The sequence below is a fragment of the Urocitellus parryii genome, chromosome 14 (assembly GCF_045843805.1).
Source record: "Urocitellus parryii isolate mUroPar1 chromosome 14, mUroPar1.hap1, whole genome shotgun sequence".
In the NCBI taxonomy this organism is placed as follows: domain Eukaryota; kingdom Metazoa; phylum Chordata; class Mammalia; order Rodentia; family Sciuridae; genus Urocitellus; species Urocitellus parryii.
Genome location: NC_135544.1, coordinates 30,114,618 through 30,126,926, shown reverse-complemented (window position 1 = coordinate 30,126,926; position 12,309 = coordinate 30,114,618). Strand labels below are relative to the sequence as shown.

The window sequence follows — 12,309 nt, the reverse complement described above, 5'->3', positions numbered from 1 at the left end:
ATTTCCTTACATCTTTACCATTTCTGGTGTATTTTAATTTCTTTCTATATTCTATTTGGATCATTTTCCTACTAAAGAATTCATTTAATATTTAGTATGTCTCTTAGTACAGGTCTCTTGGTGTATATTTCAACTGCATTTGTGACAGCTTTTGGTCACATATTCAGAATTCTAGTTGGTTAGTTGTTTCTTTTAATATGTTACAGGTATCACTTTTTGTCATCTTGTTCCATTGATTCTATTGAGTTGCTAGAGAATAGTCCAACTTTTGATTCCTAAAAAGTAATGCATCCTGGTTTTTTTGGTTTTAAATATCTTCACTTTGATATGCTAATGTGGTTTTTCTTTTTGAAATTTATTTTATTATTTTATCGGTTTTTTTTAAATGATTTGTAAAAATGTAAATTCCTTCTCTAATTACCTGCAGTGTGTGAATTGGTCTGCCTCTTTTGTTTGTTGTTGCTTTTTTTTTTTTTAGCTTTTGGTTGCTAGGGTTTGTTTATTTGTTTTTGATGGGAGGGGGTTGTTTGTGGTCATCCTTGTTGTTGCTCTGGGGATTGAACCCATGGGCCACCATGCCTAGCTGGTCATTAGGTCTTGATGGAATTCTGGCTACTGTGTGTGAGGGTTTGTGGAGGCTATGGCTGACATATTCTTTTAGGGAGGATTTAGGGTGCTTCTGGAAGACAAATTACCATATGAGAATATCTGAATCATTTGGGGAACTTGAATTCCATGTTTTTCCTCCCCAGGACTCTATGAGACAACTGAAATATCCGCTTGCTGTTTCAGCCTACTAGCACTGATTCTCTGCCTTGCTTCTCAGCGTCTTGCTCTGTACATATGCAGCTCGCATATGGCACATGCTAAAACAGGAATAATAATATTGAGCCCACCATACATTTCATTTTCTCTGATCCCTGTGTGCTGACTGTCTTGGTAGTCCTGCGCTCAGTGGTAATCCTTCATCCTCCTAACTCCACAGCCACAGTCTCAGCCAGTCAAGTCTGCCTATCCTGCTTGTCTGCACCTAGAACTGTCAAACACTCTCAAGGGGAGAGCGTAGCAATGATGGTTGCGTCACCTTCTTGTATTTCTCTTTTCCCTGGGATCTTGGCCCTCTAATCCTGATAGCCTTTGGTACTCTTCACTGCTTTAAAACATCTGGGAGTTCTATTATTTTGTTGTTATGGTTTGTTTTGGGTTTTTTTTTTTTTCTTTCTTCATTTTATTCAGCTTTCATCTTTGTTCTCAGTGAGAGAGTTGAGTTTGATACAAGCTGCTTCTCCACAGCTGGAAGTATAAATCTGCAGCTGATTAATTTTTAAATCATTTCTTGATGTATATGATATTAATTGCCATATGTTTTACATTCTCCAGGATGCAGTATCAGCCTTACTTGCAAGAACCTCAGCTGAACTATTGGCTGTGGAACAAGAATTAGCACAAGAAGAAGAAACAGGGCCAGAAGAACAGAGGGGTCCAGAAGGAGATTGGTAAACAGTAGTCATTTCCTTTTGCAGTAGTAACTTGCTGGGAAGAAGTTTAATTTCTCATAAGAAACTTCCAGTGAAACCTTTGTAAGTTTATATCTTCTGGAATTACAGAAAACAGTGTAGCTTCAGGAAGCTAAGGATAAAGAGTCTCTTCTTGGCCATTAGAGAGTTAAAGGAGGTAACAGAAAAATTGTGGGCAAAGTCAATACATTAGCCAGATTTTTAAATTCTTCAACTAATTTTGGCATTAATTTCTAAGTTTGTTTTTTGTTTTGTTTTGTTTTGTTTTGTTTTTTTGGTGGGGGTTGGGGTTAGGCTGCAGTACCAGGGTTGCTCTACAACTGAGCTACATCCCCAGCCCTTTTTATTTTTTTTTGAGATAGGGCCTCGATAAGTTGGCTTAGGACCTCACTAAGTTTCTGGGATCTTGAACTTGACATCTTCCTGACTGAGCTTCCTGAACTGGGATTATTACAGGCATGTGTCACCATGCCCAGCTAAGCTGCTTTTTTTTTTTTTTTTTTTTTTTGTCTAGAAACTATCCATTTTGAAAGATATTTTAGGTTATTGTAGAGCCAGATAAATTGAAAACCAGTCTACTTTTTCTTTAAACTACTAGGAGTGCCATTTAGGCTGTGGTAAAACAAAGCAGGGAGTTAGCAAAAAAAACTTCTGAGTAACTATTTCTCTGTTACTATGTTTATCTTCTTTTTCTATTTCCTTCTTTGTATCTGCACCTCATCCTTTAGAAAGGGATGTCCAGATTCATATATCTGTTTATCTGCAAATAGCTACCTTTATGGTTTGTATTGTTTAAAAACAAATTTTAGTGAATGCTTCAGTATGTGTATATACTATATATATGTTTATTTGGATTAATTTTTATATAGTTGCTTATACTGTTATATTTGAACTACTGTTAACTCATATATATATGCTTATACCTACATATATATGTATTTGTGTTAATGTATGTATATACATATATATTAAACTTTTTAGAAACTTACAGGAGCCCAACCCCACAATATGTAGATTGGAGCCAACTTTTTCTTCTATCAGACGCAGAGTCTCTGATTTGATATCAAGCTCCTTGATCCATTTTGAGTTAACTTTTGTGCATGGCGAGAGAAAGGGATTCAGATTCATTTTGTTGCATATGGATTTCCAATTATCCCAGCACCATTTGTTGAAGATACTATCCTTCCTCCATTGCATGCTTTTAGCACCTTTATCAAATATAAGATAGTTGTAATTTTGTGGATTGGTCTCTGTGTCCTCTATTCTGTATCATTGGTCAACCCTCCTGTTTTGGTACCAGTACCATGCTGTTTTTGTTACTATTGCTCTGTAGTATAGTTTGAAGTCTGGTATCGCTATACTGCCTGATTCACACTTACTGTTTAGAATTGTTTATGCTATTCTGGGTCTTTTATTTTTCCATATGAATTTCATGATTGCTTTATCTATTTCTACAAGAAATGCCATTGGGATTTTGATTGGCATTGCATTAAACCTATAGAGAACTTTTGGTAATGTCACCATTTTGATGATGTTAGTTCTGCCTATCCATGAACAGGGTATATTTTTCCATCTTCTAAGATCTTCTTCTATTTCTCTCTTTAGGGTTCTGTAGTTTTCACTGTGTAAGTCTTTCACCTCTTGTTAGGTTGACTCCTTAATAGGACACCCATAGCACAAGAGTTAATAACAAGAATCAACAAATGGGATTTATTCAAACTAAAAAGTTTTTTCTCAGCAAGAGAAACAATAAGAGAGGTAAATAGGGAGCCTACATCCTGGGAACAAATTTTTACTCCTCACACTTCAGATAGAGCCCTAATATCCAGAGTATACAAAGAACTCAAAAGATTAAACAATATGAAAACAAATAACCCAATCAACAAATGGGCCAGAGACCTGAACAGACACTTCTCAGAGGACGACATACAGTCAATCAACAAGTACATGAAAAAATGCTCACCATCTCTAGCAGTCAGAGAAATGCAAATCAAAACCACCCTAAGATACCATCTCACTCCAGTAAGATTGGCAGCCATTATGAAGTCAAACAACAACAAGTGCTGGCAAGGATGTGGGGAAAAGGGTACTCTTGTACATTGCTGGTGGGACTGCAAATTGGTGCGGCCAATTTGGAAAGCAGTATGGAGATTCCTTGGAAAGCTGGGAATGGAACCACCATTTGACCCACCTATTCCCCTTCTCATACTATTCCCTAAAGACCTTAAAAGAGCATATTATAGGGATACTGCTACAATGATATTCATAGCAGCACAATTCACAATAGCTAGACTGTGGAACCAACCCAGATGCCCTTCAATAGATGAATGGATAAAAAAAAGTGGCATTTATACACAATGGAGTATTACTCTGCACTAAAAAATGACAAAATCATGGAATTTGCAGGGAAATGGAAGGCATTAGAGCAGATTATGCTAAGTGAAGCTAGCTAAAAAACAAATGCCAAATGAATTCTTTGATATAAGGAGAACAACTAAGAACAGAGCAGGGAGTAAGAGCATGAGAAGAAGATTAACATTAAATAGGGACGAGAGGTGGTAGGGAAAGGGAGAGAGAGAAGGGAAATTGCATGGAAATGGAACGAGACCCTCATTGTTATACAAAATTACATATAAGAGGAAGTGAGGGGAAAGGGAAAAAAAACAAGGGGAGAAATGAGTTACAGTAGATGGGGTAGAGAGAGAAGATGGGAGGGGAGGGGGGGGAGATACTAGAGGATAGGAAAGGCAACAGAATACAACAGACACTAGTATGGCAATATGTAAAACAGTGGATGTGTAACCGATGTGATTCTCCAATTTGTATACGGGGTAAAAATGGGAGTTCATAGCCCACTTAAATCAAATGTATGAAATATCATATGTCAAGAGCATTGTAATGTTTTGAACAACCAATAATAAAAATTTAAAAAAAAAGATTAGCCATCAAAAAAAAGAAAAAAAAAGAAACTTACAGGATAAGTCATAAATAATAGTCATAGACCACTTGTAAGGAAGGGTTTTGACAGTGATATAAAAAGGTAGAGATACTTTGTGCTTACCAGAATTCCTTAATAGTGAATAAAAATCAAAGCCCTGCAGGACAAATAAATATGAGAGTGAGCATAAGGTTTATTTTAGTATCTTTAAATACCAAGCTTTCCTCATGTTCACATCACACATATTTTTAAAAATTCGCTTAGTATGTAAATAAAGGAATTTATAACTCATAGCCATCATTGCTGGTCCTCCCTTGTGTTCATTTCATGGCTACACCTTTAATAACTAGTTTGTGCCAATTTGTCAGCATGTCACCAATTGCAGTTAAAGCTCAGTGTCTAAGAACATGACAGTCAACAAAAGCTTGATATGTTCTAAACCATCCCAATACTCCTGCTTTATATATTCTGTATAAACTGACTTCATGTTGTACAGTACCCCTTGTAATGCCACCCAAGTCAGTGATATGGCTTTTGGTAAATGTGAGCACAAACAGCACTAAGAGGCTTCTGTTGATTTAATAGTAAATCTTCCTTAACATGGGGTTTTCTCTACTAGACTGTGAGCAGTCAGTAATGGATTTTTTTCAAAATATTTTTTAGTTGTTAATGGACCTTTGTTTTATTTATTTGTATGTGGTGCTGAGAATCGAACCCAGTGCCTCACACATGCTTGGAAAGCGCTCCACCACTGAGCTACAACCTCAGTAATGGATGTTTTTATTCTCTCTTAGCTGAAAGTATCCCATTTCCTCCTATGATTAATGGTATAAGAATGACTAACTAATATCACATTGCTTCAGTTTGAATGTCAACATTTTAAAATGCTGGGATTAAAATTTATATATGATTTTAGAATATTTCTACTTTAGTATCTGGAAGTTAGGTCAAATTTCATAAGTTTAACTTTGTAGTAGTACACTATGGAGATTTTGCAGTATATTGTTAAATAATGAGTGAGAATTTTATTTTTTATGGACTATTTAATTAAAAGTTCCAGCCAGACAATGGCTTGAATCATTTTGTTTAAGTCTGTTGTTCATTTCTCAAATAACAGGTTAACGTGCCTAAGTTGCACAATTTATACAGCATACCCACTTGACTTTAAGTGTGTCTTATCTTCATTTTGTTTCATTTCACCATAGGTTAACAATGCTAAGAGAGGCCTCTGATGAAACTGTGGCTGAAAAAGAAGCTGAGGTTAAATTGGCAAAGCACAATAGCTGTATGGAAGACTTAAGTTCATGCACTAATGTGCCGAAGATGGATGAAGGCGAGTGGAAGAAAGAAAATGAGGTTGCCAAAGACTGTAGACATCAGCCACCCGTTGGAGTACCCACCCTGGTGAATATTCAGCTGTGTTCTACTAAAACAGATGCCTCACAGGCACCATGTAGACATCAGAGATGCTTATTTATCTCTTCAGGTGTAATTCCATGTTAAGATTTTAATCTGAAAGCTGATCATGAAAGGCATATAAAAGATACATTATAAATGCTTTATAATTTTTAGATGGGCCAAAATATTAATTCTTCATTAAATTTGGTATAAGAAGAGGAATTGTACTACTTTCAGTCTCTATAAAGTATTCTGTGAATATTTATCAGAAGTATTTTCTGAATTCCTTGGATAGCAGCAGGGTGACTACTTAATTGTGTCAAATTCAAAGTTTATTTCTATTTCAAACATGAAGCAAACATTTGAACTTAATTTTAGTTAGATGGTGTTCTTATTAAAAGCTTTCTGTCTAGAAAGGTGACAGAAAACTAGGTTTACGCACAGATGCCAACCAAGTAAACAGGCAGCTTTGGTAGGTAAGTGAGAAATGTGTTGAGACCACTGTCCCCAAATGGGGAAGTCTTTTTTAAGGCTCAAGGATGCCTGCTGCACACTTCGAATATTGGTAATAGAATTTAGAACATTTGAATTCCTTATTTCTGAGAAAATAGTATTGTACCCTGACCAAGGACTTCCTGTCACAAGGAAGCAAATTTTCATTAAGAGGCAGGTCTGTAATCAAGTTATTCTTGTAAGATAAAAGACATCTACCTGTGCCTACAAGTTTATATTTCGAGACAGTTCCATTTTAACTTAAAATTTTATTTTTGTTACATTTCCAAAGATCCAGTAAAAAAATCCAAATTTGGCTTCATAACAGTTATTATATTTATATGTATAATTGCATTTTCCATTTAAATCTATAACTTTGTGGCATATTTTCATTTTCTTGTATTCATTACTATTTTGAAAAATAATCAGAAATTAAATAATGTTTAATGATGATATATTTCAAAATAGAATTCTTCATACTATCTCTTTAAATCAAAACCATGAAGGTTTTAATTCTGACCTGTTAAAGGTGGCACTTCTATTTATGGGTAATCTCTTTGGACAGATCCTACCCACTGTGGTAGCTTCCTAAGAACCTGGAAGTTACCAGGTACCTACTTTCCCTTCAGAAGAACTGTGTTGTAATAGAAGCATTCCTCTTAGGAGTGTCCCAAGTGCTACATGAATCTGTTTGGCGTTTGGTATTTCTTTTTTTCTTAGAACAATGGAGAATAAATGTACACACATTGATTAGCTCCTAACAAATTACTTTTCTTGTAGGTTGACAAAGAGACAAATACTGATGATGCAGTTAATGACAGTATGGCAGTTCGACCCAAAGACCGCAGCAGCCTGAGCTCTCAACAGCATCCGTTTGTGAGGAGCAGCATGATAGTGCGCTCACAGACCTTTTCTCCAGGCGAGCGAAGCCAGTACATTTGCAGGGTAAGGTGACCATGTGTGTGATGAGACACCAGGTACTGTGGCTTGCCCTTCTACCAGTGAGTGCATTTCCCATTAATGACAAGAAACTGCACATTCTGACTACAAATACTAAAAGGTTTTTTTAAATTAGTTTTCCCACAAATTTAAGGTCTCACTGGTTCTAATGTGATGCAAGTAAGTGAATTTTAAAGATCTAGATGCTAAAAAATTTTGACTTCCATCTGTGTTTAGAAACATAAGTGACTTTTAAGATATATATTTTATATATTTCCACTGTATAACATACTTGCTTCAACCCATGTTAATCTTGCTGGACTGAAAACTGTGAATTGGATTTTAGAACAAAAAGCATCTCTTACTAATGCCTTTGGACACTGAATCAGATTTATAGCTCTGTGAAGAAAATTTTGAGATTTCCATCTATTTACCAAATTGTGCTTCTAGAAGTATTTATAATGTATAGTAAAGTAGATTTATATTTATAATGGATTAGAAATACTTCTAAAATTCTAACTTTATTCATTGAAGTTAAAAAGAAATACTTTTATTAAGCACTTTCCTAGATAGTTGAGATTTATCCAGAAGCAAAAGAGACCTAGGCCATAAACAATAATTATAAGTGTATAAGCTGAGAAGTGCCTTGTGGGGCAGGGGTAGGGGGTGGTGGTAGGGTGAGTAGCAGAGGATTGGTGCTATGGGAAGCAGGGTACAGAGTAGGCTTGATTGATAGGTTACATTCTGCAGAGACCTAAAGCAGGTAAGTGGGTTGGCATAAGCTACTTGGGCCAGGAGCATTCTAGAATGTGTCTTAACTCTGACCTTGAGGTCTGTACTTCATGGAAATATTTCTTTAAAGAAGTAAACATCACATGTTAGCTAAAAGAATTGCTTTATTTCAAAAGATGTATAATTATCTTAATGTATGACTTGACAGTTATTTAAATTATTTAAGAAAATTAAGCTAATAAAACCATGGAACAAGGAAGAATCTGTTTGGGGAAGGTTTTCTTAAAGAAATTTGCTGGTCATATTGTCACTACCTACTTTATTTAGTAAACTTCTCAGTTCTAATTTCCACTGACTCTGTTTGTTAATCTTTTTTTTTAATCTTTTGTCACCAGTTAAATCGGAGTGACAGTGACAGTTCAACCTTGGCTAAAAAATCACTGTTTGTGAGAAACTCCAGTGAACGGTGCAGTTTGCGGGTCAAAAGGGTATGTATTTCTTCAGTCATGTCGCACTGCCCTAGACCAATCCAGATTCATGAATTGCAAAGCATGAATCCCAAAACTATTGAGTGCCAGTGCTTCATGCTCCCAGGCTGTTGAATGAAGCCACAGTGATCACACAGAGATGTAGGTGTTATGTCAGAGAACCAGAGAAGATATGCTTGAAAGCATTCTTTCGTCACTGGTTTGGAACCTCTGGTAATTAAGGCTGGAAATTGGTTTGCAATATCTCTGGAGAAGGAGCTTGCTGGGCCCCCAAGTGCATCAGTGGGTTGAGCAAATGTCCAGTGATGGCTGACAGGTCTGCATACCATCCCTTGAGCATTTGTGGGAGGAATATAAACCTGGGACCTCCTCTGAAGGGAAGCAGACATTTCTGCATAGGAGTAGCACACAGGTTTTGGGGTGTTTCTATTTTTGTTTACTGTTTAATCACATGGTTTTGAACTTGCTTAAACAGTTCTTTTTAGAAGTTTAAAATTCATCTGAGTGGGACTACTCAGATTGTTTTCCTAGATGCCATCGATCTCTGGATGAGAATATTTAAGTCAATTAGAGGGTTGGACTATACAAGTGGATCAAAAATTCCTGTTTACTTTCTATTATAATTTCAGTTTACAATGTGCTATTTAGTAAGCACAGAGCATGGTGTGTGCTATCAGTGGTGAGTTTGCCATCTTTAGAGAAAATTCTCAGAATCACACATGGGACATTAGAAGTGTGCTGGAGAAGAGGGAATGAGCTCCTCTGCACTAGAGTCTAAAAGAGGCTTCCTGGAGCAGGTCTGTGGCTTCAAGGCTTAAATAAAATTTCAAAGGAAATGGTAGAGATGGGGCAAGTAAGGTGAAGGGGGGATGGAAGAATGATGCATATGAGGTGTTCTCAGTAGATGACATGAAGTGACAAAACATAGAGGATGAGTTTTAGCTGAGTTCAGCCAGAGCCTCAGTGCTGTGGACCAGAATTAAGGGCTGAGGGACTTGCATGGTGAGGTAAGAGTCCTCATCGTTATCAGTGCCACTCTGGTTTCCTAGCACTATGTGCAAAGTACTAGATATGTGAATAGGTAACTTTTGATTCCCTTGGTTCAACTTTTAGTTACCCAATGGAAAAAGAACATGTTTCTTTTGTCTAAAAACTGATATGCCCACTTTTATTTAGCATTCAACATTTTTTAGGAAATTTTGAGGTGTAGATATTTCACACTACCAAATATTATGCTTTGGAAGTTCCTAAATTTCCATAATCTTGAAAGAAAATTTGTTTCATCTCATTTGCAGGTCACTCTGCTTTCTCAAACAGAATGTGTTCTTAGAGTATAGTAGCACACTTCAGAGAAATTTTTATCAAAAGTGTGTCTGAGTTGAGTTGAGCTCAAAAACAGTTAGATTGCTCATAAACTTAGTTAGTAGATCTGCTTGAACCAAACAGAGGTTAATCCTAAAACATGTGTGGGAGATGATTTTTACAGTGGTTTTTAGGGAAGCAGATATGGTTTAAGAGAAATGAGTAGAGAATGGTGTTCTGACTTAGGCATTCCGCCATGAAAACTATGGAGAGGTATAAGAGAGCAAAGCATCTGCAAACACCAGCAAAAGGTTTACCCAACTGGAAAAGAAAAGTGACAATCATATGAGTCATGAGGTCAGAGATTTAGTGGTATATTAGAGCTTCCTCATATTAGCTCAGAGGAACCAACTGTGCGTGTCTCTACATCACATGGACACCTTAAAAAGTTACTGTGGTAGTAGTTATACCACAGAGATCAGCAAGCCTACAAATCAATGTTTCCTTCTCCATGCAGAGAACTGAGTGTTAGTAATTTACCTGCACACCAGTGCACACTGGAATCCTTAGATTCCATGTTCATGAGAAATAAGAAAGATTATGAAAAACAAGTAATGCAGTCAATGCAAATATGGATCTAGGTGATTCTTACCATGCCGTGTATTTTTTGGAGAGAGCAGAAGTTGAATAAAGGAAACATTTTTTTTTTAATGTACTACAGAAGCCTAGCACCTCAGTATTTAGTGAACATTTAACATGTGTTGGACAGAGGAGAAAGAATAGGAGGAGACAACCAAAGTTATCCCAATGTGGACTAAGACCCTGAGATAAGAAGAGGTGCAGATGGGCCCTTTCCATCCCATCTGTTATGAGCACCACCATTGTTCCAGACCTTCAAACTAGAGCACTTGTCAAGTTTGAGGCCCTCCACTCTGGTATCACATAGCACCAGTTCTTATTAGGAATATCTTGTGTTCCATTCCTGCTGCCAGCAATCTAGGCAAGAAATGCACTCCTTGTTCTTGTACTTTCTGCTTATACCATCGTACATGGCCTAGTTTAAGTTTCTTTCTGCAAATGAGTCTGACCCAGCCCAGAATGATCTGTCCCTTGTTTGACTTTCTGTGGAACTTAAGATCTAATTCACAGCTCACTATTGCTTATTGCCACATACTGTTCTCCATTCAAAGTCCTCAGAGTCAGAGATTATGTCATCTCTTCCTAATGTCCTGCCTACCATCCTCCAGCTGAAATTTATTCATATATAGACAATCATTATTCCTTAATAAATGGGTAAGGGGCTGGGGATATACCTCAGTTGGTAGAGTGCTTGCCTTGCACACACAAGACCCTGGTTCAATCCCCAGCACCGCCAAAAAATTAAAAAGTAAAAATAAATAAATGGGTAAGATTGGCCCTGGGAAAAACAATTGTGATTCAATGAGGAGAATGGATAGTGCATAATATGTAAAATAGAGAAAGAAGCAGTCCCATGAACCACTTGCATTCTGGACCACACTCAGAGGTGATAGATATCAAGGGAGTGAACTACAGAGATGGTTTTGCCTCCTGAAATGGAACAACTGTCTGTCTGTTCTAACATTTGTTTTTCCATTGGGGCAGGGTAAGCTTGGCTACACTATAACAACTTTGAAATCTCTGTGGTTTAAAAGAATAAAGGTTTACTTCTTTCTTAGCTACTAGTTCTTTGAAGATTGGCTGGAGGACCTGCCTGTGTTCTTACTGAAGACCCAAGCTAATGGAGCCTCTGTCTCTGGGTCTTTGCAATTCCTCTAGTAGGAGACAGAAAAATGCAGATTTCACACTGGCTTTAACAGACTTCTGCATGGAAGTGGTACACATCTCTCCCACTCACCTTTCTTTGGCCAAAGCAAGTTGCTTGTTCAGTTATATTCTCACTTCCAAGGAGCAAGGAAGTAGGACAAGCGAAAAATGACTACTCATATAATAGGGTGTTTTATTGTTGTGTTTTCTAACTCTCCAGACGGTTTGCCAGCCAGTCCTCAGAAGGACAGCCCAGGAATGCCCAGTACGCACATCTCTAGACCTAGAACTGGATCTTCAGGCCTCTCTTACCCGCCAGAGTCGCCTCAATGATGAGCTACAGGCTCTGAGGGGCCTTCGGCAAAAGCTGGAAGAACTGAAAGCTCAGGGAGAGACTGATCTTCCACCAGGTGTGCTGGAGGATGAGCGATTCCAGAAGCTCCTGAAACAAGCTGAGAAGCAGGTACAAATCCAAGTGTCACTCATCCCACAGAGGAGCCAACACAGGTTCATTCTTATTAAAGTCTGGGTAGGAGACTCCCAACTTATACCTCCATTTGGCTCAGAGTCTTCAGATGCTTTTGCTATGAATGAAACATATCTTTCCCTACTGTTATAGGATGTTTTCTGTCCAGAATATTGCTAAAATAGTAGTATTGCTACCCCAAAAGCTGCAGATAAGAGGCCCCCTTCCTCTCCACGTATTTGCAGCTTGGGT

At 37.4% G+C, this 12,309-nt stretch overlaps 1 protein-coding gene across 2 annotated transcripts in view; it reads left to right on the top strand.

The window, feature by feature from the left end:
• The window catches only part of Wwc2 (WW and C2 domain containing 2), a 225,408-nt gene that overhangs the window by 183,635 nt on the left and 29,464 nt on the right, over positions 1 to 12,309 (top strand). For both annotated transcript variants that reach the window (XM_026400593.2, XM_026400594.2), the window contains exons 17-21: positions 1,381 to 1,496; positions 5,661 to 5,859; positions 7,126 to 7,290; positions 8,412 to 8,504; positions 11,812 to 12,054. In XM_026400593.2, the coding sequence (XP_026256378.1) occupies positions 1,381 to 1,496; positions 5,661 to 5,859; positions 7,126 to 7,290; positions 8,412 to 8,504; positions 11,812 to 12,054 (816 nt within the window). The remainder of the gene's footprint in view (positions 1 to 1,380; positions 1,497 to 5,660; positions 5,860 to 7,125; positions 7,291 to 8,411; positions 8,505 to 11,811; positions 12,055 to 12,309) is intronic.